The sequence below is a fragment of the Chamaea fasciata genome, unplaced genomic scaffold (genome assembly GCF_029207755.1).
Source record: "Chamaea fasciata isolate MVZ Bird 193981 ecotype frontalis unplaced genomic scaffold, bChaFas1.0.hap1 SCAF_4, whole genome shotgun sequence".
Classification (NCBI taxonomy): Eukaryota; Metazoa; Chordata; class Aves; order Passeriformes; family Sylviidae; genus Chamaea; species Chamaea fasciata.
The window spans coordinates 50,235,381-50,262,454 of record NW_027094089.1 but is presented as its reverse complement, the minus strand read 5'-3'; the positions used below and the strand labels follow the sequence as shown (position 1 = coordinate 50,262,454).

Sequence of the window (27,074 nt, the reverse complement as noted above, 5' to 3'; positions counted from 1 at the left end):
AACTAACTGAAAATACCGTCCTAAAGGAAATTTATTACTAACTACACCCTAAACAAAGATAATTTCCTCTTAACCTTTTGATTCCAGCTACTGTCAGACACTTTGAAAAAGTGCTTTGTAGCTTTCTGTAACCTTTTTGCTCACTTTTGTCTAGACCTCTACTCTGACACTTATACCTGTTGCACCTGGCTTAGAATTCTAGACATCTTCTTCCAAGAGAGTTTGATTTTGGTGCTAATTTTTGCTGTATTAATTTATAGACAGGAGATGCATGCTTTAATCGCAGAAAGTTTTTATTCCTGGCTAGGAACATCAACAGAAGAATCACTAAAGAAATGTTGCATACTTTGTAAAATTAAAATTTAAGTGCTTTACTATTAATAATGTTAGCATATCTGATGGTAAATAGGAAATATTTTTATGTCAGTGCTTGAAAATTATGTGTGAGAGAAACCTGGAAGCTTTTTCATCTTTTTTTTTTCATCTAATTTAGCAGGCCTCATTTCCCATAATGACAGGAGGATTGTTTAAAGGATTAGGTGTTATTTAATAGGTTGTTTAGACCTGTGTGGACACTGGCTACTGTTCTTCTGAAAACTACAGTTGTACACACAATATTGAGATTGAGCCTGCTGGACAGAACAAAACTGTTCAAGTTTTGCGTTTGCTTTAAATTAGTGGAATAGCTTTTTATCTGCTGTGAAAGGCTTATTACCCACAACTTCCATAATATCTTTGGGAGAGCACTGAAAATGTTTCTGTGCATAAGTGCAATGAACTGTTGCTGCTTTGGTGTTCTGTACAAAATCAGATGTGCCTTTAATAGTTACTAACTTGTTGTTAAATGGTATTTTGTGTTCCCAGGTGATTAAACAGGATGCTTCAAAAGGAATTGCACACATTTACTTGTTTGCTCCAGAGAATTTCCCAGACATGGATCGCAGCATCAATAGACAGATGAAAAATGCAGACTTGTGGAAGCATCAGAAAGATGTTTTCTTGAGTGTGACACCCAGTGGGCCTAGCTCCGCAAAATCTGTGGGTGATGCTGTTTCAGTTCAACAGTTATCTAGTGGAAAGCTGGAGAAGAGTTTCCCTGATTCAGGCAGAGAACCTGGCAGTGCAGTGTCCACCATTGATATGCCTCCTCCTCTACCCTTGCCAAAGCCAGGTGATCTTATGGATATCTATGTCTCGGTGGCCTGCCATCCTGGTCATTTCATTGTCCAGCCTTGGAATGAACTAAACAATCTGTACGCCCTAATGGAAGAAATGATCTTGTACTATAGCAGGGCAGAAGAAAAACCTGTGACCATTGAAAAAAACAAGCTGTATGCAGCTAAAATTGGAGATGAGTAAGTAGATGCTTAAATTACTTAAAATCTTTGAAAGCAAGCTTAACTCCACTAAGCTAGGCAAGCATAGCTTTGCTTAGTCCACATTGTTAACAACGTAGCAGATGTCCAATGATATTTGAGAGATGAAGGGAGTAAATGAGGTTGCAGTCTCTTCATGCTTCCAGATTGTAGCTGGGATAGTTGACTTTTATTCACCTAAATCCAGATTTGGGAAGCCTGAGACATATCTTTTGGCCATGCATTAATTTTTCTGGTGCTTTGGCAGTGTGTGAATATGAATTCCAATGGTCTGTTCTCGTTCTCCCCCCTTTTAGGTGGTACAGGGTCATAACAAAAGGAATTCTTAGGAACGGGTTTTTGTCAGTGTATGAGCTGGATTATGGCAAACATGAGTTTGTCAGCATACGGAAAGTACAGCCACTCCTGGATACATTTAGAAGACTACCTTTCCAAGCTATCACAGCTCAGCTTGCAGGTAGGTATCAAGTATTTGCAATTGTTTTTGTTAAAGTCTGACATCAGTGGGCATATGAGATGAATAGAAATGTAGACTGGACCAAGTCAAAGGTTATGTAATTGGTTTTTTCTACATGTTTATGTCCTGCTTTTATTCTTGACATAGGAGATGATGATTCTGCTTAATTATTTTTGTTGGTTTAATTTAATGCAGCACTTTAAGTTACCATCTTTGAGAATGAAAACTGCTTAAACTTGCCCAGCAGCTGCTTTTCGTTGTCATGAAGTTTATCATTTAATGTGTGTGATATCTACTATGCAAAAGACACAGAGAAATAAAAACCAAATGTTTTTGGATTGTTTAACATAACAAATTACCAAGTGTGAAAGTCACAATGTATCTGTTGATAAGAACCTAATGTTCTGATTATCATAATTTACATAAAATTAGGAACCTAGATGTTGAATTTCTGGAGAATTTTTATATATAATCATGACCCTATTGTAATATACAGTTTTCCAGTGCCTATTTGGAATCCAGAGTTGCCTGAAAAATAATTGGTTTTCTCAAACAAACAAAAAACTCCATGAGAGGATGGGCCTTCCAATAAGCTCAATAAGATAATTTCCTTGAGAACATGTTGCATAGAGAGTGTGCATACATCTGAGAGAACTTCAAAAATAGAACTTTATCTCTTCTTGCTGTCTTTCTTTTCAAAATTTTTCCTTCATTTCTGTGTTGTGTTCAGATGTATATGTCTCGTCTTAGTCTGCTGCTGCTTTCTGACGCTGTTTGGTCAGCATTGCTCTAGATTTCAGTCACAGAATATGCTTGTTGGAAATGACAGGCAACAGAGTTAGTGCTCTGTGCTTTCTGTGGATTTGCTTTCCTGCATAGCCTCAGTGTGACCTTGGGGGTTACTTTAAACTAGTGATGGGTGATGGATGTGCTACTGGTAGGCTGGGGCCCTTGGCGTGCAGTGCTGTAATGTGGCTGATTTCTAGCTGTGTCTGTCTTCTGGTGGATCCAGCTCACCAAGCCTGCAAGTCATCCACTTTTCTTGCTTCACTGAGTCTCCCAGGTAGCTAGTCAAGTTGCCTCTGAGATGCTTCATATTGTCAAAGCAGGCCAACTGAGCCTGGAAAATCAGTAGCTATTGTCCTGCTATTATTCCACTTTTTTCTCTCTGTTTTTGTGTCTCATGTCTCTTAGTCACTGATCTGTTTCCTTGTAAAATCCCAGGCTGACTATTGTGCTTCCACAATAGTCTTTCCTAGCATTAATTACCCTTTCTTAAGTACTGATTAACTGTTGGCTTTTAATTCCTTTTGTAATATGCAGGCAGCTGTGTTCCTGTGTTGTCCTGTCAGTGGCAAGCTGCTGCTAATAGTAAAAGCAAAGTATTGGCATTTTGCTGTTGTACTTCTGTTATCCATAAAGTGGCTTTTGGGTATTCCTGCATGATATTTAAGCTGCTGCGTCTAGATGCTGTACATCAGCAGTGATATGGGGAACTGAATCCCAAGTCTGCGGGAGCCATTTATTTCTAGGTGGATTGCAGCCATTTTCAAAAACCTGTCTAGGTTCCAGCAGACCTGACTTTGTGGGATGCTGCTCTGCAAAAAAGTAAGAGCAGTTGTGAGGCATTTAGGCATAATTTCTCTTTGTTTCTGCCCTCTGTATGTCTGGTTTGGGATTTGAAGGTTTGGCAGGTGTTTCAGTAACTGATGCTGCTTTGAGATTAAGAAAATCTAAAGTAAGGCCAATGGGACAAGTAATATCAGCACCCTCAGGCTGAAGATAAAGAAAGTTTGTTTTGAAAGGATCTTTAGTTTCCTTTTTGTCACGGCTCCTGATGAGCCCTAGTCATGCAAGGCAGCTAATATTCTCTGAATTGCTCAGTCAGTGCATTTGCCTTTCACTTCTCCAAACACATCCATATCTTTAGACTTAAAGAAAAAATAAATGTCCTAGTCTGTGTAATAATTAATCTTGTTTGTATGGGAGATTAGTGAGCTTGTGTTTCTTTTCTAGATTTAAGTTGCATTCATTAGCACTTTAAAATCTGTTTCCTCAAGTATTTAAACTCCCAGCACTTCTTTATAAACTTAGATTGGTCTAGTCTATAAATGACCTTCTGTTTTGCTTTACGTTTGTCCTAGGAGTGAAAAACCAGCAGTGGTCAGAAGAGGCATCAATAGTGTTTCGGAATCTTGTAGAGAAGAAACCTTTTGTGGCACAGATACAGGCAGTTAATGACAGCACTAACTCTTGGGATCGAAAAATAGTGACTTTTCTCGTGGACACATCTCTTCCACATATTGACACATGGATTCATGATTTTGTGTCTCAAAGTCTTGTGGAATTTTCAAAGGGTGATTAACCATCACTTCCACAATGTACCAGCTTAGCAATAAAATAAGTAACAGGCTTTGAAGAGAAATCTAACTACTACATGGCCTTGAAGACATAATGGGGATAAATTTGAAAAATCTGTGTTTGTTTAACAAGTTTGGGTTCTGTTGACTTCGGTTGACTTTCTGAAAATTTTCATGTTGTTTACCATTGTAATGCTAGAATACTTGAGTTAAATTATTTTCAAAGTAATTTATCAATAAAACAATGTTCAGTTTTGTTCTTGTGATCATTCCCTAATTTTGAGGGCTTTTTATCTCATAGCTATTACTCAGAGCCATTACAGAGTAGTCCTTCCTTTAACAAGTGTTTTTTTATTTCTGAATTTATTGTCAGAGATGGGCACTGTTGTTGAGTTTTTCCCTTTCCCTTAACTTGGTAACCTTTGAATAGTGCCCTGTTTGGAATACTGCATTTGTGGGGTGGAGCGTTCACATAAGGGTGTGTACTTACTGCTCTGTTTTCTGTTCTTTAGCAGTGATACCACTTTCCTGAATTCTCTGCTCCCCTCCTCACCCTACTCCCCTGACCAGCTGCTAAATTCAAAGCATTCCTTTCCCTCTTTTTTCATAGCTTTGTTTTCATGTGTGTTTCTGAGAAACTTCAGAGGACTTCTGCACCCTGGAGAAAGGAGAAAGCAGTGTCCTGTAAGCATGCAGATGAGTTCCTAAAGTCCTCTGATCACAGTATTTTCAGCCTACTTTAGAGCCTACCTTATTTTTGGTCTTAGAAATATTTAGAGGAGGTGTAGACATGAGTATATTTCATAGTCTGCTGTCTCAGTTTAAATTTGCTTGCCATAGTCCCTCTAGATTGTTAAGCACAATATTAAAGCTTTACACGATGAATGCTAGCAACACGATTTTTATCTGCTGTGCACGGCTGTGTAATATTTCTAGTAGTACACAGGCCAAGCTAAGAAATTCTGCTATAATGCTGTTTGCAGGAGTACAGGAGAGTGGACAGAAAGGAAAACAAGACTGAAAGGTGCCGTGCATGTGTAACAGTAGGGTGGGAGAGAGAAAATGCATACAAATACTCTGAGCAAACAAGCTGTTTTAGCATGTAAGACTTATATTTGCACTCTCTTAGTCTAATTTCAGTGGTGGTCTGGAGAAGGTCTGGGTGAAGCAGCAAGGAGTCCTCTTGGAAGTCTGGTGCATGTCTCTCTGCCTGGAGGTACACTGGGTATAGCATAGCCCTTATGATTAGAGTGGACAGTGATAAACCAGCAAACTGCTATTCTAATGCAAACTGCTACTTAACATGGTCCTCTCCATATTCAAGTGTGCTGCGGCTGAGACTCTTAAGTGCACTTAAGAGAGTGGTAGTATTAACAATGAAGATAATAATTAGTTTTCTGTATTAATCAACTTTTTCAGCTGCAGTGGCAGAGAAGGTGAAGAATGCAAGTGAAGGAAGCCATGTGGTGATGAACTATTGTAAGATGATTTTCAATGCAAAGTTTCCCTCTGTGTCAGATGGTTTCTGAGTCTGAAAATTTAAATGATGTGGGACAGTAAAATGAGACAAGCACTCCCCAGAGCTCTTGAAGAGAGATTTCCTATGTGTCTAAGACCATATGTCACCTTCACAATTGCACAGGCTGATGGCTACAAGCCATTTTCATGGCAATAGACCATTTTGCTGGAACTATAAAATAGTTTCATGAGAAATACGTGGGCTGTGTTTGCATCCTTTAAGGCTTGAGGATCTGCTCTTTGCCAGAAGCTTATTTGCACCTCTGTACTGATGAGGCAGAGTTTGTAACTCTTCACTTGTAGTATTAGAAGAAAGACCCTAGCAGATGTTCAAGAGAGACAAGATGGCTTCCAAGCCTGTCTGCCCTTTCTGAAATACGCCCCACCCTCTCCTTGGTTGTTGGTGGCTAAAACGCCCAGGTCAGAAGCAAGCACACATTCCTACAGTCCCACACACTTGTGCGGCTCAGTACTGGAGTCCACAGGGGCTTCTTTGTATGTTAGTTAAACAGAGTCTAACTGATCAGCAAACCCACGGGCACCGCTGTTAATGTGAATTGTTTTGTGCATGCATGGAGCATGCACCCAACCCAAAGTTAATTACACGTTGCATTCTGTTCATACGCTCTGTCCAGAGGGGGTGCACTGACATGTCTCTTCATCTTCATTCCCAGGATACAGTACCACCCCTGCCTTCAGCAGCTCCACTACTACTCCATTACAGTACAGGTACTGCTGTCTCCTTGTGGAGAACTGTGATTTTACACCTGCTTGTAGTGTTGCTCTCCTACCCCGCATAAGATCCCATCATACATTTGCTAATTGACCTGCTAGTGCTCTTTGACACATTTCTTGCTCTGCTTTGAAAAACGTGCAGAGCATGTTGGGCACATACAGTATTTTGAGATTGCTGAAGTTTCCAAGCCATGAAATAACATAACTATTAGTCTGCAGTCCCTAGGAGTTACTAGACACTCCTGCTCTGTGGAAGTTGTTAATGCACACAGGATGCTGCATGGTTCTTCAGTTTTTCAGCAGTCTGTGTTGCAGGGTGGTTGTGAATGGTTTTTCTGCTTTCATGAATGCATGGCACTTCACTAGGGCTGCATCCACGGCTCATGTCTGAATCAGGCGGGTGGTGGAGTTACTTTCCCTTCTGACAGCTATTATAAAGGGCTCCACTGGAACCCTGCATGCAGTTCTGTGCACTGTCCTTCAGGAATGACATGGATTAATCAGAGAATCCACCTAAAAGCAATAACAATGTCTAGAAAGTCTGGTTTAAAATGATAGGGTTTGTAGTTGGTCTGGATGGAACAAGGCTAAGGAGTGGAACACTTTCATAAGTTTTCACTGATAACTATTTTTATATGTAGATAAAATAAGGCATGTAAAAGCTTTAGTTGCAGGAAGAAAGGGGCACAGCCAGGGAATTCACTGGAACTCGTTTCACTATAAATGCCAAAACCATGTAGGATGTATCTGCAGAAGCCCAGCTGATCGTCCCTTGGAATGTGGGCCCCACCCAGGATATTTGGGCCCCACCCAGGATAACTTTACAACCAGGACAAGGGGCTGCAGCTTTGTTAAACATGTTTTGTGGATCATTTTGAATTTTATAAAATGGAAAATTAACATTGATTACCTAGAGAAAACAGATGATGCTGCAATAACTAAAACAGATGAACAAAGAAGTCACCCAAGGCTGTCAGCAATAAGCACTCACAACCCTCCTCTTTTCTGTTTATTCCATCTTAGCTATATTTTTTTGACAAGTTAAATTTTCATCTTCCAGTGTGTTCACTCCAGGCCATTTTGAGGAACTCTTGTTTTGTCAGGGAAATGTGAGAACCCTCCTTGCCATCTCAAAATGAATTCCCATCTCTAGGGTTTTCAGTCCTGGACTCCTCTTTCCCCATTTGGGAAAACTTTTGTTGCAAAGATCTTTTGTCTCTGTGTTTTCACCACATTAATACTTTGTCCTCACAGTTGTGCATCAGGCAAACCTTTGAGCGCCTGGATTCTCATGTGCTGTCTGTGTTAGACAAGAAAAGAGAAGAAAAATGCAATGAAAAAACCATCACTTTAAACCTTCATAAAGCCTGAAAACTCCCTTTTGTATTCTTTTGTTCTTTGCTGTTGTTTTCAGATTGGACTGGAATTCTTAAACAGGAGAATTGCGGTACTCTGTGAAGTTAGAGCTTGGCTAGGGCAAGAGGAGCTCGTGACCTGAGTGAACATGCTTCAATCATGCCAAGCCACTTCCTTGAGAACCGTGGTATAGCTCGGGGTTAGTGAAACTTGGTGTCCTATGAAAAGGGCTACACTGTACGTTACTTTCTGCATTCCTTACCGCAGTGTGTCACAGCAAACCGCTAAGAGAGCACTACTGCTGATGCACTGAAAACAAATGTGCTGAGAAGATGGGTCCATGTCTTGCCTGATGGAGACAGGCTGAGTGCACTCTAAGGGGACCAAGACACCTTGGATGAGGTTCTGGTGCCCACAAAGCTACATCTGACAGCAGTCAGATGGGATAAAAAGGTGGATCAAATGTGTCTGAGTGCAAAACCAATGTGGGTTTGTAAGGAAGCTCAGTGGTGCCAGTGGATTACTTCCTGGGCTTCTCCCAGCTTGCACACTCTGGAGAAAGGCATTTGGTAAACAGGTGGCATAGAAACTGGCATCCAGGTTTGTGTGATCTTGCACCTGGCAGGCTTCTTCAGCCTGAACAAAGAGGCATTTGGGTGACTTGGGTGGTTCTAGGCGCCCGCTTCTCTCCTGCCAGCAGCTGGGATGATGCCAGTGACTTGGGCCATAATCCTGCTCACCTCAACAAGACATGCACTGAGTCCAGTGCTTGGCGCAGCCCCCATTTGTATCCTTCATTTGTCCTAGCTAGGAGCAGTATTTTTGGAGCTAACTGCAGATCTTCCTCCAAATGACACAGGACATGGAATTTCAGTGCCAGGCAGATCACGCCACAAAAAAGCCAAGTACTATCTCATGGCAACTGGGGCATTTTCAGATGAAGGTCACCGCTAAGTCTGGGAAATATGGGGCTGGAGAAGCATTCACATGGACTGGTAATTCACATTTACCTCTGGTAAACCTGGGCACTTTCCACTCCTGGCTTTTGGCTGCTGGTGGAGACCAGACAGCAGAGCTAAGGAGGAGCTTGGGGCTGACACTTTGTGGGAGATTTGGTAAAAAATCATTAAAGGACAAATCCATGGGGCTTTAAAGTGACTCAATGGTGAGATAGGGGAAAGGAGATTTGGCAGCAATGTTAAAACTTGATACCACAAGACTGGAAGGCAGCTCTCCTGGGCTGACTGCAGACTTGGAAGAGCTCTAGTGGCTGTCAGTAGAGGTATGGGGCAAACTGACAGGGAGAATAGTAAGGCATGGGATTAGTAGGTGCATTGATACAGATGGCATTTGTGGGGAAGTTTATAAAGTGCCCGTGACTGCAGCTACAGGTCCCCAGCAGTGGCGGTAGTGGGGCCATCCAGCCAGAGGGCCTGGGTAGCCATGACTTGGTCCGGCTGAGCCTCGGGGCCTCCCTATCCCAGTGCTGCACCATTCCTCCCAGGAAAGTTTCCAGCCGCAGTTCTCAGGGTGCTTTTCAGTGTCCTGGATCCCCAAGAAGATGCGCACATCTTGTGGGGTTTCCCACAAAGGCAGTTTGCCGAAGCATCTGGCTCGGCATTCTGAAGAACGTTGCCACGGGACAAAAGGCAAGCTCCAGCGTGTCTGAATGGTTAGAATCAGGGAAGACCCTTTGGAAACAAATGCTGCCCTTGCTGCCGCCCTCCGCAGCGCCCCGCAGCTGCCCTGGGGATGGACAGAGCGCGCTTGCCATCCGAGTGCAGGCGGAGGTAAGGACCGACCAAACCGGGGCCCGGGGCGGGGGCCGAGTTGGGCGCAGCTGTTCCCGGCCGGGAGGGGCGGCGGGGCCGGCCCCCGCTGAGTGACGGCCGGGCCGGGCCGGGCCGGGGCCGTGGCCGGGCCGGACCCCCGCCCCCGGCAGCGTGGAGCCGGCGCGGCCAGGACGAGCCGGCGGCTCGGCACGGCACGGCACGGCTCGGCTCGGCTCGGCTCGGCTCGGCTCGGCTCGGCTCGGCTCGGCTCGGCGGGGCTTGTTGCGGAGGACGGGTGCGGTAAGCGGGCGAAGGGGCGGCGGGCCCGGCCCGTATCGGGGCAGAATATTTGGCCGGCACCGGGCGTCCCCGGCTCGACAGAATGAGCGGCCGCCGTTGCGGTCCGGGAAGCGCGCAGGAAAGGGCATTGCTTGGGTGCTGAGTCGCCTCCCTGCCTGCCTTCATCTCTGCCTGCCTGCCAGCACACTTGCCTGCCTGCCGGGAGCCGTGCCCGGAGGTGGGAGCGCTGCGCCGGGATGCGCGGAGCCAGCGGTGGGTGTTGCGGCAGTCGGGGATCCCCGGGCTCCGGGTGGCCGTGCCCCTAGGCGGACAGGCGGAGGCCCGCGGCGGAGGCACTGGGATGGATGGCAGCTCCCGGCGCTCACGCGTGTCCGCGGCAAGTCCCGGCGGGGATCGGGGGTGCTGGCATGGTGAGAGGAGAGAGCTCTGCACGGCCCTGAGCGGGTTGCAGAGGGCACCGAGAGTTCTTTTTTACTGCTTGATTGCGTTTGTAATCCAGGGAGCTCTTCTAGGAGATGGTTTTCCAGATAATGAATTGCTAGAAAACTGTGCTGCTGTTGTAAGGGAAAAGTGTAGATTACTGGGGGTAAAGGTTCCTTGAGGCCGTGTGTTGTATTTGCCTTGGCCCTACTTTCTCCATCTTGAAATAGTCACTGCCTTGAAAGGCACTGCCTATCCCAAAGATAACCTTTCTTCGCTCAGATGGACACAGCTTCTGCCCCCACTCGTGCGCTCATCTGTTGCCGTCTGCTTTTTAAATGGTCATGGATAGTTTGTTGGGCAGAATCCATTGCCTTCTGCATCCCTTCAGAGCCAGCTGCTCTACCCTTACTTGGAGGTCCTTTCTACTTGCTTTACAACTTTCCTTGAGTGTTGGGCCTTGAGCCAGAAGGGTGCTCAGCTGTGTGACTGAGGTTGTTTTTGAACGTTTTTAACTTTTTAAAAAATCCCTTTCTCATGTGTTACCTGCCAGATCATGCAGGAGTGAAGAGTGACTTCCTCATTTCTCATCTAAGAGACAAGATTTGTGCTGAGAGGTGGCACCTTTCTCAGACTGTCTGATACAGCAAATATTGGACAAGCTTTTTGTGCACCCAACCCCTACTTCAGGTTATTATAGCAGTGAGCTCTTTTGCCCTCTTGAAAGGAGGAGCTGGGCTGCAACATTAAAGCCAAACACCATCTTTCTCACACTGAGGTGCCCAGAGCCAAATGCCTTTTGCAGTGTTGCAGAAGTGTCTTCACTTTTGTCTCGACAGCCTCTCTACCTGTTGTCGTAATGTACAAACAGCTGGGTACAACAAGCACCCTGCATCACAGGCTCACTGCTTCTCATTTCAAAGTCTCTGCCTGTCAGGGCTCTTCCCTCACCCCTCCTTCAGCATTGCACTGTTTTCCAGCCTGACTCATCTTGTTCTTCTCCATGCACTTCTCAGCTGTGATGGTCTGCTGCCTTTTCTGCAGATACCGTGGTTTTGCATAATACTGGAAATATGTTGCTTGCTCCCCACCCCCCTTGGTGTATTTGGTAAAGTCAAACAGATATAGAAACAGTCTGGTCTATCTCATTACTGATTTTCTTTGCCCAAGTTTTACTTTCATTCACCCAAATGACCATTTGATTTATCTTTACAAAACATCCTCAATTAATCTTTTGTAAGAAGCACCAGTCCTCTGTTGCCAGATGGGTAGCTCCTATTCCCCAGAGCAATGTGCTACTAAATGTAATATTTGCAGATGAATTATTATACTTTTCTGTGTGCTGCTTCACTGTTCTTCAGGCATGTGGGGTTTTTGTGAAAGCACGGCTAGGGGTAAGGAGACTGTGGTCTGCCTTATGATTTTTGTTTTCTCTGTAGCTAACAGTCATTTGCACATCATGAGCTGGGAAGGCTGTCTTCACTTCTCTGTTCAGGCAGAGACCTGTAGACAAAATGTCTTCACTTGGTAAAATTACCAGGCTCTTGGAAGGAACAGGACATAAAATTGTGTTCCATGACTCCATGGTGCTAAATGCCCCCATGTTCTTGGGGACACGGCTGCAGCACAATGGGAGGCTCAGTGGTCCTCTGGCCATCCCCAGCTCACAGCAGACCTCTCCTCAGGTAGGGAGGTTCTGGCTTCATATGGCCTGTGTCTGCAAATCCCCAAAGACAGAGATCCCCCCCTTCCTGAAGTCTTGCCTTAGAGCTGCATCATCCTCCTGGGAATGAATTCTTCCTACTTGTTCATGGTGAATGAGATGAACACATAACAGAGGCTATCCTGGGTCAGACCAAAGTCTGTGCATCCCAGGATACTCTTGGCTGGCAGCAGCCTGGAAGCAAGGTTGCAGTGATGCTTCCCCAAAGCTCTCCCCCATTCAGGCACTGTGCAGTTTGGTAGCTATCCCAGCTGGAGCTGGTTCCTTTGTTTCTGCAGGCCTTGCATGATTGTGTGAGGGTCTTGCCTCTGTTAAGCACCTCGTTCAGATTTGGTGCACACTGTATACTGCATACTCATTGCTGCTGGAACAATGCTCATTTTGCTTTGGTGTTAATTAAGCATCTACCTGTCTGGGGCTTATTAGCTGCACCTTGGTGGGCATTTCACTGCCATTTCCTGTGCTTCAGCTACACTGGCAGTAGGGTGGGATTGGGATGTGCAGACATTGTTGTGTTACTAACAGCTCACTGTGCTTTGGCTTCTGGCAGTCTGGCAAGGCTCTTTTACAGGACATGGCCATTGTCTGTCTAAGGATCTGAGGCACTGCTCAGTGTAAGACAGGAGCCCTTCTGCTTCTATATTTACAATGCACTCATCGGGTTCCCTGCAAAACCAGAGTGTGCCACAGACTCCATGGGGTCAACAGGAGTGTCCATCTGAGAAGTAAGAGAAACTCAGGCAAGAAACCCGGGATCCTTTCCAGAGGAGGTTGTGCTGGCTGTGAAGCTTCCAAGTGTAAGGGTTCAAGTTACAGAGCAGGAACTGAGTGCACAGTGTCACTAATGACTCAAGTGTGTGCACATGCTTTTCACAGGGATTAGTAATTAAGCAACTGAGTGCATACCAGATGCATGAGAGAACCTCACTCCAAATAGAAGAACACATAACTGTGTTTACAACTGTGTGTCTTAAAAATATGTAAAGTGGGGTAGATACAGCTGGGGTGCTTTTGTGTTTGGGCTTTGGCAGATCTTGGCCTGGTCACCGACATCAAGGCTATTTGCTGTTGAGAAAGACCACTTGGTGAGAGCCAATACGGAGTTGTGTGGCTTGCAGGCTGCACTACTGACAAGAGGAGAGCCAGGAGATACAGGCAGTCTCTGGATATCAGGTTCGGAGTCGGGTGAGCTGAAAAGACTGAGCAGAGTGCAAGCAGTGTGAGACTTTCCTCAGCACTAGTGAATAAAGGGAGAAGTCACTTAGCTTGAGCACAAGGAGCCTTCCCTGGTGTGTGCATGACCTCAGACAACAAGCTGTTTGTTGAGAAGCTATCAAGTGCCAGGATGGGAATGTCAGTTCTCACATGAGGATATCCATGGGAATTGAGCTGCATCATCAGTAAGTCTTGGCCAATTGAACTTCACTGCTGCAGGGGTTTGGGTGGTGACGATAACCCCAGATACTGTTATCTGTTCTGCATGGCTAGTGTGTCACTTCAAGAGTCAGAAGTCATGTGCTTTGATAGACCCAAAATGCCTTCTTCCAGATGTTTCCTTTCAAATATGAATTTCAGGGTGTCTTAGATTAACAGCTGCTAGGTCAAAGGAAACCTAGATCTTCCTTGGAGACGTCTGAGTTTCCTGAAGGGACAGCAGATTGGCTGTTGGATTTCCTTAAGCATGAACCTCTTGCAGGGAGGCTGAGAGTACATCAGTCTTTCTGTTCTCCAGGATGACTTACCTGGAGCAATGGGAGTGTGTTCTCTACTTTCTGCATCTCACATGGCAGAGCTTCTCACCATCTGGAGCATCCGCTGTCTTTTCTCTGTCCACTCTCCTCATTCAGGACATGAATTTGTGTTTTTTTTTTCTTTAAAAGTCATCTCCCTTTAGGCAGCATGTAACTGACTGCAGCTGGGTTCCTCTGCAGCCTCTTCTCTGCAGGCTGAATAAGTCCAATTCCCTTTGCTTGTTCAGCCTGGAAAGACCTATCTTCTACTAGAGGACATCAAATTGCATGCAGCATCCAGTTGCGTGCTCAGTGGTGCAAAGCAGAGGGTCCCCTTTTGGTCTCCCACATGGGTCTCCTGGATGGACACTTTCTAATGCAGCTTGCACTCCAAGCCCAGTGCAGAGTCTGTGTAAAGTCTTTTGTAACCTTGACAAGAGTTTTCATCATTTTGTGCATTCAAGGTGGTGATGCTGAGCCTGGGCAGGCCTGCAGAGCAGTGCTCAATGCTGCAGCCTGAGTGTGTGTTTATGGCTTGTTAAAATGATGCTTTCGTCTCTGACTGCTTGAAAAGGGATCTACAGAAAGCCATTACCTTAAAGGAGTGGTTTTCAGCATTTATCTTCCTTTCATTTTAAGAAGAACAACGTTCATTTGAAGTGGAGTAAACTTTTGAGTGTCTGTACCTCAGGTGCAGGGCATGTTGTCACTTTCAAACCTGCTGCTGGACTCTGGCTGTGTCTGCGAGAGAAGGTACTGTGGGGCTGAGGTTTGATGTTTGTACCTGTATGCTGGGAGGAGACACACCTGTACCAGCACACCTGCACTGATTTCCCTCCTGAACAGGGTAAATTGTGATAGCAAGCACCCAGCAGAGAAGACTTCTGTTGTGTATGGCTGTGTGATGACACTGGGGATGGATCCAGCTCCTCCTCTGCTCTGCTGTGATTTCCTGCTGGCTTTTGCACTAGTCACATAGATTCACATTTTTAGATGTGGTCTCAGTAGGAGCTGATGTGCATCTTTCCCTTTGTTGCTACTGCATCTGGCCATAATTTGTTGGTCAGTTCCTGAAACTGCAGGGAACTGGTTATGTTTGGTTGCCCAGTAGCTCAAAAAGCAGGGTTAACCATGGAGTCACCAGCATCCAGTTATGTTGGGATGCAAGCTCAGGGTTTGAAAGTTATTCCAGGAGGGGAGAACCAGCAAAGACTCACCTTTTGGTGGATTGATCTCCTTCATCTCTACATCCCCACCATGCCTGCTCCAGCACCAGGTGTGTAACAGCTACCCCTTCTACAAGTACTTTTTGTACCCCCCACCTTGCTTTAGAGCACCAAGCCCCAGCTCTCCTTCATTTCCTGACTGTCAGCCAAAGGAGATCTCTAGGCTGACAGACCCTTGGCATGCATGTGCCGCTTCCCAAGAAATTGGGGTCTGAGTCCTGCATGAGATTTCATTGAGGTTAGCTACTGGCTTAACGGCTTGTCAGAGGACTGACTGCATAAGACAGTTTTCACTTACAAACAAGCTGGAGGTGATTTGTTCCTCTCATCTGCACAGCATGCATCTTGGATCTGCACTTGGGAGACTCATTGAGATTTAAGTGTATGCACAGAAAGTACCTGGCTTCTCTTGAATTTATAGGAAATGGTCACCTGAGGTATGTATAGCTCCTCCACCAAAATCCCCCCCAGACCCTGGCATTTATCTTTTAAGTTATGCTGCATGTCAAAGAAAAGAAAAAAAAAAGGTGACTGTAGCAACTGCAGAGGGGATGCTTGATATTAATTTATTATTTTTATACTGCAAAAGTAATAGCTCTGAACTTTGACTGAGATTTATACTTAAGCTGTAAAAAAAAAGTCATAAATCAAAACCCTGTCAGAGTCAAACAGGAACAGTGTGCAAGCCATCCCTCATGATATGAATTCCTGCCTTCACTGCTCCTTAAATACAGCTTTCATCCTGAAAAGGCTTCTGCCTTCAAACTTGGCAGTTTTTTCAAGAATCATCAATAGCTATGCTGGTCACGCTTGACTGCCTCCTTATCACAAAACCCAAGCCCCATGGTCTGCTTTCACATTTCAGAGCACAGAAAAGGTTTTGCAGTAGATTCGAGGGTTGTCTGGGGCAAGGCTGTTAATGTTTTCAGGCATGGCTCTCATTGTGTGGCAGAGTACGCAGAATTCCTGTCCTCTGCCTTTGGTGGTTGTTAGGTGTGGTGGTGACCAGGGATGCCCCAAAGCCTCCCACATGCTGAGCCTTGGGCATGGTGGCTGCATGCTGCAGCCTGCGCTGACCCCCGGAGGCAGGGTTGGCTTGGACTGACAACAGAATTTATCCCTGGAAAGCCCTGCATCTTTGCTGGGGTAGTTGCTCTTTCTCCCTGCGTTTTGCATGGAGGAAGTGCTTTCTGTGCTGTCCTGGTTTTGGCATGCTGGTGCATGTGGGAGGTTGTGCAGGGAGGTGCTGGGCTGACTGGCACATCGTGCTCCAGGTGTGTCACACATTATGTGCCAGATGTGTCACAGAGCATGCCTGTTACAGCACCCATGGCTTTCAATGTGACATTTTTGTATTTTCTTGAAATTTGTCTTGCTGCTGTTCTGGTCACTTTACCCAGTTCTTCCTCATTTTTTCTTTTTCCTGTGGCTGTTGGATCATGGGGGATAATCCAGCAGACCCTTCGATTTGGCAGTAGGGGTGCTGCTCCACAGCTTCTCCAGGCAGCCTGCTGTAGCCTAAGCCCATTGCTGCCCTGCTCCTGCCCTCCCTGCTGGCCCACCTGAAGGGCACAAACAAGTGCTGATGCTTGCCCTCAGCTGGGGGTGAAACACAGTGGGCCCACGTGGGCCACTTTCCCAGATGGGTTTCCACCGCTTCCCTGTGCAGACGTCAGTGCTGTTCTCAGGTTTCGGCACCCCAAAAAGGTCGTTGTGCTTCAGGGGGCTGTACCCATCCAAATAAATTTTTCTCCTTTAACAATTTTAATGATCGTTGTGCATTCCAAACTGTGTGCTCTTCAGACTTTCCAGCTGCAAGTGCTTGGGCTGTCTTCCCGCGTGTCTGACAAGTACTTCAAACAAAAAAATCTAATATCTTGCTATCTTTGTAATCTGTATGAATTTCAGTGTTTTGAGGACTTAAAGTTGCAACAGTGTCAGTTCTGGGCTGTATCCGTATATTGCATTTATATTCTTTTTTGATGCTTCCTTAGTTAGTTGTATGAAGAGTGATAGGGTTAGTGAAAAAGAGAACTCAAGTTGTGCTGAAGGATCTTGTTCTTTAGTTTGAGCTCAGATGAAGGAGTGACATATGTTAAACCATGTTTGTACTCTGGCACAAGTCAGGGAGAGCTATTTGTGGTGGTGGGTGTTTCAGTACTCTGTATAAATGAAAACAATTACACTTAGGCAGAATTTACCTGCTTTCTTTTCACTGGCAGTTCAAAGCCCTCTTGCTAGTTACAGCAGATGGACTGGTTTGCTTTTTCTCCCAGCACTCATTAGAAAGATAGGGTAGAAGTGACCTGGGATATGGAGATAAGGGCGTTCCAGTGAACATACTGGTCCTGGATGCTGTGCTGGAGGACACAATGCTGAACAGTTGGTTCTGTGGGCAGGGGAGCAGTACAGAATGTCCTGCTGCCACGGGAAAGGCTGGTGCTCCTGACAAGCAGTCCTCTCAGTGTGTTCTCTGAGAGATGTGCAAGGTGCCAGCGCTGTCCGGCTCCACCAGCAAGTCTGGAAGGGCACTGTGCCCCCCGACACTTCTCTTTGGGGTTTGTAGCAAATTAAATTCTCCCCACGGGGATTTCAGCTACATTTCAGTAGACTCTGCACCTGTCTTCAACCCTCAGGGCCTTTGCTATATGCAGCCCCAGTTTCATATCTCTGCAAGATGCTTTGAAACCTGAAGCGTTTTCCAGAAGCGTTGCCTGTGTGCACTGGCATCTCATGTCTGTCCTGCCTTTCGGTCTTGGTGCTGACATCTCCGTCCTTCTGGAAGGAGGCAACAAGGTCACCCTGCGGGGCAGCACTCTGGTCCCAGACAGGCCCCTGCTTACAGTCTTCCTGCGTTCCTGGGAAGGGTCTGTGGCTGCCTTTGGGAATAGCTGTCCTCATGTAGTCAAGACGGATATTGCCGTGTGTGGCAGGCGTGGGTATTTTAAGCCATTATAGAGAATTTAGCAGCCTGAGGTGGGTTGTTTTCTGCCTTCCTGCTTGGCCTTAGCTCTAGCTCCTTCCGCAGCAGAATGGTCAAAACTATATATGACATATGAAATCCAGGCTAGTCGTGGCTCATGCGCTGCAACCTAAGGCTGCAGTAGCACAGCGCATATTCAGATCTGAGTCCAGGTTTCTTTTCTAGGATGTCCCACATCAGTGTTCATGGGTAACTGCAATAAAGGCTCTGCTCTTTTCTATGCCTGCAGGAAGGTCAGGCTTGCAGGGGCTGAGCTGCTGGACATGGCCCATAGGCTGGCTGGTGTGTGGCTGCTGCCCGCCAGCCTCGCAGCACAGGGAGTCCTGCTTCTCCACCCTCTTGGCTGCCCTTGGCTCCAGTGCCCACAGCTTGGAGCAGACCAGCCCAATGAAAAGCTGATTTTCACCCTCTCAGTTCCCAGCGAGGGAGCTTCAGGGGCTGTTTCTCCCATCAAGAAGTCACCATCTTCTCACACTTCACCTCCTAAGTGGTGAGTGGCAGGAATGTGAGTGATGCAGGATTTGCAATAACACTAGTGGGGAACCAAATGTCTGACAAGATGACAGCTTCTAAATTTAAGGGCTTGCTGTTGAGCAAGCATGTGTGCATTACTGTGCCCTTTTGTGACCAAGCTAAAGATAATTTTCTGATCTGGAACAGCAGCTATGTTGTAACTAGTCTAAAAAAACCTCTCCACTAATGAAGAGCGATCATAGGAGGATAATCTGTCCTGAGGGGACAAGCAAAGCTAGAGAGATGTGGTTCAGCGTAGGGCTCTGATGCTCCACAGGAGCTGAAAAGAGACCATTTATAGAAACTCAAAGAATGTTTGGCTCTCTAAGAAATACACAGGCCTTGCTGTTATTTTTAATGTAAATGTCACTCAAAACTTTAGGAAAAGTCACTTAAAATTATATAGGACTCAGTATTTTCTGCAAAAACAGCCAAAAAATAAGTACAGACAGTTCTGTGGAGCAGAAGGAGACTGTCAGCAAAAGAGCAGAGTTGGATATGCTTTTGTGTGTTATGCTGAGTGTGCTTTTAACCCACCTGCATATTTTAAACACATTGACTTTTGTCTCTGTGGTCTTTTTGCTTGCAGAGATCTAGTACATGCATGTGATTGTGTATGGCACACTATATTAGGAGACATGGGCCAAACCTTGGCGTCAGCAGGGATTATCCAGATAGACCATTCACTTCTCTTCTTGAAGGATTGGTTTATTACGTGCAGTAGCACACAGGTCAGCTGCTTAGCTGGCAGCAGTGCAAACATGGGTTGTCTCAGGAAAGGTGGATCACTAAATAGCATATTTAACTGGCAGCCTCCTGAACCTGAGTGGATAATACTTCCTGATCTCCTTGTGGCTTTAAAACACAGGAAGAAGTGCCATGTGCTGTAGCCTCGTGGAGGTTTTCAGGGCTCAGAGGTACTAGGTGGTGCTACAAATCTGTTTTCCTATCTAGTAGCAATGTTATCTGGAGTGCCATGTGCAGGGCAGTGTTACTGGAGCCTTGTAAGGACCTGAGAGCTGCATACTTTATGACTTATGATTTATTGTCCTTCAAAGAAATAAATGCCTAGGATGCTTCATTAACATCTAGCCCTGCTTGCAGAAAGACATCCCTAGCCAGGGTCCTGTTCAGAGGACTTCCTCAGTCCTGCCCTGTAAATCTGTGGTGGGGCAAGTTGCTGCCAGAGTTGCGCCGCTCTCATGTCCTTGGGTGATTATGTGCACGTAGGATATGAATGGGGCCCCTGAGCAATCTTCTGGAATCAGCCATGCTTTAAGCACAAATCTGCAACACTGGGATGTTCAGTGCCCCCCAGCCAGGCGGGCTGTAGCATCATGCTTCATGTGTTCAGTGTTAACGCTTCTTGTTTTCATATCAGGTTCTGTTGCAGCACAGAAGTGAGATCCACGGGACTCCTCTAAGATGTCTTACAGAAAGGAGCTAGAAAAATACCGAGACCTAGATGAAGATCAGATCCTTGGAGCCCTGACAGAGGAGGAGCTCAGGAAGCTAGAGAATGAACTGGAAGAGCTGGATCCTGATGTAAGTAATTTTTAATTGAGATGCTAGGTAGTGAATCTTAGTAATTGTGGGGGAGTGGGCTGCATTAGTAATCTGTATTTCAGTGGGATCCTTTGCAGAGCCTGTACTTGGTGCACGAGTGGAAGAGACAGGCTGTAGATACCCAGAACAATTTTTTGCCATTGGAAGCACAGTCTACATGTGTGTCTTTGTTTTTGTCTCCCTGCCCTTTTCCCAATGTGACAAGCAACTGTAACTTGCAGCAGCAATATGAGCCTGTGCTGGTGCAGGGCAGTAATCCTGTGGAAAATGGATCTCTGTTTCTGACCAGGCCACCTTGGAGGGAATGTTTTGTGGGTTGCTTGGTTTGAGGGTTTTCTGGGGATTTTTTGGTGTTTCAGGTTTGGGTTTTTTGTAACAAACTTCAAATGGCCTGTATTTTCCTCCATTTAGGCAGAAATCCAAATCCCAGAGTTTTGAAAAGTGGGACAGTTTATTTTTAGCAATCTCCTAGCATCAGCAGGAGCTGCACATACGCAAACATGGGATCTGCTGGTGCCAAGCTGGTGAGAGGTTTTTGAGCCAGCACTGTCCTGTTGCAGAGCCTGTGCAGAGGCAACTGGCAGGCCTTTGACTTACGGCAATGTTACTTGAGGAGCTTGGGCACTGCCAAGTGAGAAATTGTTCCTGCAACAGGCAGTTAGTGTTTATGGAGTAAATGATGGGTGGTGTAGATTGCATCATCGGTATTTTTAATTGCAATGCAGGAAAATATTTGAGAGCTGGCAAGCTAGCTCCCAGGATTAAGTGTATGGGCTGATAGGCTGGTTACAGCTACCTCAGAAGACACAGAGTCAGGCAGCATTCTGTGAAATATGAAGAAAGGTAAAATAATTATGGACATCTGTCAGTGCAAGTGTAGTCTGCTTGAAGATTACATAGTTGCCTCTCACAGCATGAAGCCTGTGGAAGCAAGCTGTCTCCTATGCCACCCTGCTTATGCAATTCACGCACTTCTCTGTTGCCCTCCGAGGTTGCCCGGGTCTAACTGCTTCCTATTAGTAATTTTCCTTCCCAGTCTTTTCACTGATACAGGTATAAATTATAATGAATGACTTTTAATAGGCAGGCATGGAAAAATCTATGTGTTGTTCAGCATCACCTTGGATGTCTTAAAAAGTAAATGTTGACTTCTACCCAGTAAAGCTTTAAAGAACATGCTTAGTGTCAGATCTGGGAATAGTCTTACTGCATTAATGCTGCTCTATATTTAAATATAAGCAGGTGTTTACGTGCCGTATGTGTCAAGCACCAACCAACTTCCCGTGGCGGCTTACGTGACTGAATAAAAAGGAGGCAGCTTGAAAAAAGGCTGAGGTTCACAGGGGTTTTGCTCTGAAACCAAGTGATCTCCCCTGTGAGACCCTCTCTGTAGTTTTGTGATGGATCATGAAAGGCAGAAGAGACCACCACAACTCTCTGATCTGCTGTGTAAAAGATCATCAGATTTAACAGAACTGATTCTTGCTGGGACACATGGGGCATTGTGGGCACTTGGACAGACTCATATAGTGGGGAGAAGATGGCTGAAAGCCTCCAGAAAGAAAGGACTGGAGCTGATGTTGCAGAGAAACATTCACTGGGCAGCATTTGAAACTGAGGGGGGGAAGGAGCATCACATGTCTTGGGTGATGTGGGAATCAGTGGGGCTGGATGAAGATAACCTTTGCCACAAGGAGAAGCAAATTGTCCAGCAGTGTGGAGGAAGAGTGGTGCATGAGGGAAGTGTAGAGGGGAGTTGGATGGATGGGGATTGTGGCCTGCAGAGATCACCTGTGTTTCTCACCTCCATGTCTAGAACGCACTGCTGCCAGCAGGGCTCCGGCAGCGGGATCAGACCCAAAAGCTACCAACCGGCCCATTCAAAAGAGAGGAACTCATGGCCCACCTAGAACAGCAGGCAAAGGACATTAAAGACAGAGAAGACTTGGTTCCTTTCACGGGCGAAAAGAGAGGTATGGTCATCCTTTGTACCATGCTGGGTGTGTCACAATGAAGGCACAGTGGGTGCACAGCAGAAAGGTTGTGTCTGACCTGTGTTGATAAAACTTAATTTTGACACTACTGGGGTGATGAATCTGCTCTCTCTGCTGTCTAGCCCCAGCCCATGCTGGCTAATAAACTGGAGTGTGCCCCAGAGGTCCCTGTCCTTGCTGACTTGGGCATCACCTGGTATGTTGTTAAATGCTGGACAGAAGTTGTACCACTGTGCAGCCTTCTCCCATTCCCATGGTGCTGTATCAGATTCTGGGAAAGAAATCATCTGCTGTCCTCTCTTGTTCCTCTTTGTCCTGTTCTCCTGTGAGCTCCTCATGTTAAGCTCCATGTTTCAACATTGCCTTTCACACTCCATCCTGACTCTGTGAGCTTCTCTCCGTAGAGAAACTCCACAGCTCTCCACAGCTGTGATGAGGTCCAGCAGTTCCCATCTAGTTTTCTTCATCTCTTGATAACCCCAGCCTTATTTCCCAGTCTCCTGCAGGTTGCTTGTTTGTGTCTGCCTGCACCATTCCCTGCAGCAGCTGCTGCACTTCTGCTATACATGGCCCTGAGGCCTTAGGGATTTTCCTCTGAGAAAGGCGTTGTGAGAAGGGGTTTTCCTCTGCCTCTTTTCTTTTCCTCTCCTTCTGGCATCTTTTGCTGCTCCCCTTGTATATGACCCATTATCCAAGTGACTTTCCTGTTCCTGCAAAACTCCGAGTATCATCTGACATGGGACATGGTCTGGTCAGTCCCTGCCTCTGCATTCCAGGAGCTTCTCAGCAGCTTTTTTCAGCTGTTGTGTCTCCCTCTTTCCTGTGATCCCCCTGCAGCAGAAGATCTGGTTGTGTGCTCTTCATGCTGATGGTTGCCCAATATGAAAAAAGAAGTGCATGAAAATATGGGCATATGAGCATGTTTCCTAACTGAAGTATTTCTGAAAGGTGCCCCTTTACTGACCCACATGGGTCTCCTAAAAAAGAGCTTGTGTAAAATCTGTTCATTTAATGAAACCTGAGGCAGTACTTTTAGATTTAAAATTTAAAAAAGAGTAGTCCTTGAGAGAAGTAAATGACTAAATTGAGTAATATCAGGAAGACTGGTTTGATACCTTTCAGAAGTGCCCCAGTCCAGTGTTGCTTACCCACCTGGCTAGCCCAGAAGGTAGAAGCAGTGTTCTGAAGGAGACAGAGGTATTTCAAGCATTTTGAATCTGCAGCATCATACTTTAGTCTGTTGTGTTCTCAAATGTATTAAACATATTTTCATTTGTAACATGCTGTTGAGAGGAGACACTACTTACATTGACTGTGAGCCAGAGATGGTAAATTACATATTCATAGCTGTGATGAAGCTGTAAATAAATCACCACATTTGCAGTTTGGAGGGTGATTTACTGGTTTGCCATGGGAGGTGCTCTCCCTGACCATGCTTCTGGGCGGGGTGGGAGTTGGGGTGTGCAGACATACTTGTTACGACATAAAATGTCATGCAATGTCATCATCATGCATGAACCATTTAATTTAAAGTTCCATCTTGTAACAAAGGGGGACTGAGATACAAAAGTTTCTGAAACTTAGAAATTGACTGAAATTAGGTACTTAAAATTAAACTAGAATTAAAACCCTGAAATGTTGATGTCACTGAGGTGTCAGAAGGAGTTATGGCATGACAGCAGTATTAAGTTTGCCCTGTTTCTCTTGTTCCCTGCTGGTGTTGCACACACCAGATGGTACATACAGTTTGCCCAGCCATGCATCTGGTGGTACAGAGTTCCAGATCTCCACTCCAAGCCAGGGCAGACGGTTTGCTGCTGAGTATTCAGAAGATGCCTAGCTGTGCAGGCACATGACACTATGCCTATTTTTGCAAGAGCAGCTGTGTCCCAGGAGGCAGATTCCTGCCCTCTCTGTCAGAGTGGCAGCGCACAGGCAGAGGATGGGAGCAAAAGGCTGTTTATGGCAGCCACCATTTTGTCCCAGGGGACCCTGAGGTGCAGTTGCTTCTTCCTTGAGGCTAAATTTAGCCCCTTTCTGCATATCTCTGAGCAGCAGGATTGTTTCTCCCTTTTGGTGCCACTGACTCTGGTTTCAGGGAGGTGACCAAAATAGTCCTGGCTGACATGCTAGGCCAGGCCTTTTGCAGTTGCTATCTCTGTAGTGATCCAGGACTATTTTAGGGGAGGGGACTGCTCCAAAATATTCCCAGAGCCCTCCTACCCCTGTCCCAGCAATGCTGGATTTACCCAGCAGACTGGTCACTGCTGTGGAATGTTAAAACATCACAAGCCTCTCTCTTTTCTTTAGGGCAGTCACAGGTGGATGCCGTGTTGTGAAATCCCAGACCTGACCCATTCTGCCTCTGAGAAGAATCTGCTGCCCATTGCAGCATGAGCGGTGAGGAGCTGGGAGCAGCTGTGCAGGGCCATCAACTCTGTCCACTGCCCCATGCCTCCTGGGATGCAGCCTGCTCCAGCAGAGAAAGGGTTGTGGCTCTCCCAGTGATGGCCACGGGCAATGGGATGGAAGACTGGCAGGGAGCACACTGCCTTCAAAGCTCCAGCCTCTTGTCTGTGTGGGCCCCCCCTTAGCAAAAGGTCATGAGCAAGCAGCTAAGATGACAGGTTTGCAGTACCAGGTGGACCTGTGGATTTGCGTCTTTGAATTGTAGGAAATAGCTCTGGTTTTTGGCCTTTTGCTGTCCAGCGAGATAAAGCACAGAGGTCTCCATCTGGCATGCTCTTTGCAACAGGTTCAAGCTAGACCAGCTGCCCTTAGCCTGCTTCTCCTTGCATCCCATGCATTCACTGAAGTGCTGTCTCTGCCTGCTGCCAGAGCCCTCCACCACCTCCTTTCTGCCCTCTTTTGACTAATGTGCCCTCTGCCTTGCCAACATGCACTTGGAGATAGCAGCAAGAGGTGTCTCGCTGGCAGGACTGATCCTGCACAGTGCCGGGTACAGGCTACTGGCCTCTCTTGAGTGCTGGCAAACTTTCACCCCTTCTGTGCAGCCTTCCAAGAAGTGAGGACCTGCAGGGTCAGGCTGTGCATGGCTTTCTGAGGGCTGTGCTATGAACAGCCATGATCCTGTACCAGTGTGCTATTGAGTTTCTGTGGATGCTGCACTGGTGGAAGGGCTGAGCTCCGCAGGTGCCTCTCCATTCACATCACAGCAGGACTCAGACCAAGCTCATGGAAAGGGATTCAGTTTCTCTTCTGATTTTTCTCTTGTGCCCGCTCTGTCCTTTCTACATTTCAAATCTCACAGCATGGAAATGCATCTGCAAGGGTAGCTGTGTACTGGGTGCTGTTGCTGTACCAATAGTGATCTCACTTTGCATTTGTAGGAAAAGCTTGGATTCCCAAGCAGAAGCCGATGGATCCTGTTTTGGAAAGTGTGACTCTGGAGCCAGAACTGGAGGAAGCCCTTGCTAATGCCTCTGATGCAGAGCTCTGTGACATTGCTGGTAAAATAATTTCACAGTAATTGGTTGTGCAAGTTGTTCGACTTCTAGGGGTTATTTTGTTCTTTTGTGGGAAATTAACTTCGCGCTTTTTACTGTTTATCTAAATGCTGTTAGTTCTGACATAATTTATTTACTTGTTAAAAAATGTTACTCTCAGCCTGTGTGATTTAATCAGGAGTGTAGACCAAAGCTGAGGAGGGAGAAGAAGGGTTTATCTATGGAACAGTGTGTGATTTGGTCTTTTCCTTTGTCTCTACCACTGACTGTTGCTAATTCCAGCCTGTACATTCAAGAGCACAGCTTTCTTCAAACTAAATCTTAGGAAACAGTCAAGAAGACCCAGTGAGAATGTTGATTTCTTGTGCAGCCTGCTAAAGGATCTGTCAGGTTATAGAAGTCTTTTCAGTAGACACTCAGGCCTGGTGGTTGTTAAGGAGGTTTTTCAATACATTTTAAGTGGTGGATTTCTTGTGATTTGTGTGGTCAGACAGTCAGATGTCAATATTGGTATGTTGCTGAAGCCCATAGACTTAGCTCTGTGCTTGGGATAGGACATGCCTTGGGAAAAGGAGCACATGGGCACTCCATGACGGTTTACGAAGCTCACGTGTGCTCTGCTGGTCTAGCAGTCTGTGAATATTTCAGTGATACTGGATTCTTCTTCCAGTTTTGTCTCCTTCAGGTTTCCATACTCCCTAGCAGTATACTTCTTGCTGGAAATCTGTAAGAAAGTCTGTAGAATAACTCCACCAACTAGACATCTTCTACTTAATAATACCATCGTTTGGCTTACAAATGTGTTTCCACATTAAGGCTCCCAAATATATGTACCCTGGCCAAGCATTTCATCTCTGCTTGGATTTTGCTTTTTTGCTGTTGATCCTCAAGTCCTATAAAGCTCTATCCTATAGAATATGCCTTTCTGTGCTTCAGATCTGTGCAGCAATTATTGTCCCACAGAAATGCTGTTCAGGGCACCTTGTTCTACAGTTGCTGGGAAAACACACTTAGTGGGAGCAGGAGTACTAATGTGATACAAACTGCTGAAATCTCAATATTGACAGTGACAGCCTTGCTCCTGCCTGCTTAGCAGGATTCATTTAGCAGGAGCTCATTTTGCTCCTGTCCATTTAGCAGGGATCATTGTGAGCTGTGGTGTGTTGAATCCCTTCCTTGGCAAGGCCAGGAGGGTGGCTCCCAGTAGCCCTGGAATGGTGCCCATGCCTTTGGTCAGGTCAGGGAGACAGAAGTGAGGTGCCTTCATTCTGCTTGAGTTCCTTTGGAGAATACACCACAAGCACAGACTTAGAGTGGGTCACTCTTATCTACCAACACAAACTTGAGCCCCCAAAATGCATGGTCATGACAGCAGATCCTTGCCTTTCTCTGCAGTCCAGATACTCACACTCCAGGCTGCTGGAGAGATTTCATTGTCCAAATAAGCTGTGATTTGGGGACTCTCTGTGTTACCAAAATGCTGAGCCTGCAAATTACTTTTCCAAGCTATGTTGCACCCCTGAAAATTCCATGTGCAAGAAAATGACAGAGAAAAGGGCCAAATAAAATACAAACAAG

The 27,074-nt window shown here is 46.0% G+C and overlaps 2 protein-coding genes across 11 annotated transcripts in view; both read left to right on the top strand.

Annotated features, from left to right (window-relative positions):
- Window positions 1-4,417, top strand: part of TDRD7 (tudor domain containing 7) — a 49,741-nt gene extending 45,324 nt beyond the window's left edge. For all 7 annotated transcript variants that reach the window (XM_066181494.1, XM_066181493.1, XM_066181492.1 and 4 more), the window contains 3 exons: window positions 865-1,355; window positions 1,673-1,833; window positions 3,978-4,417. In XM_066181494.1, the coding sequence (XP_066037591.1) occupies window positions 865-1,355; window positions 1,673-1,833; window positions 3,978-4,198 (873 nt within the window). In that variant the 3' untranslated portion in view covers window positions 4,199-4,417. The remainder of the gene's footprint in view (window positions 1-864; window positions 1,356-1,672; window positions 1,834-3,977) is intronic.
- Window positions 4,418-9,698: 5,281 nt separating this feature from the next.
- The window catches only part of TMOD1 (tropomodulin 1), a 32,331-nt gene continuing 14,955 nt past the window's right edge, over window positions 9,699-27,074 (top strand). The window contains exons 1-4 of one of the 4 annotated variants that reach the window (XM_066181500.1): window positions 9,699-9,874; window positions 19,851-20,014; window positions 21,852-22,008; window positions 25,380-25,499. In XM_066181500.1, the coding sequence (XP_066037597.1) occupies window positions 19,895-20,014; window positions 21,852-22,008; window positions 25,380-25,499 (397 nt within the window). In that variant the 5' untranslated portion in view covers window positions 9,699-9,874; window positions 19,851-19,894. Of the gene's footprint in view, window positions 9,875-10,041; window positions 10,127-13,351; window positions 13,418-19,850; window positions 20,015-21,851; window positions 22,009-25,379; window positions 25,500-27,074 lie in introns of those variants that run through there. The other 3 variants (XM_066181503.1, XM_066181502.1, XM_066181501.1) reach the window with 3 other exon arrangements.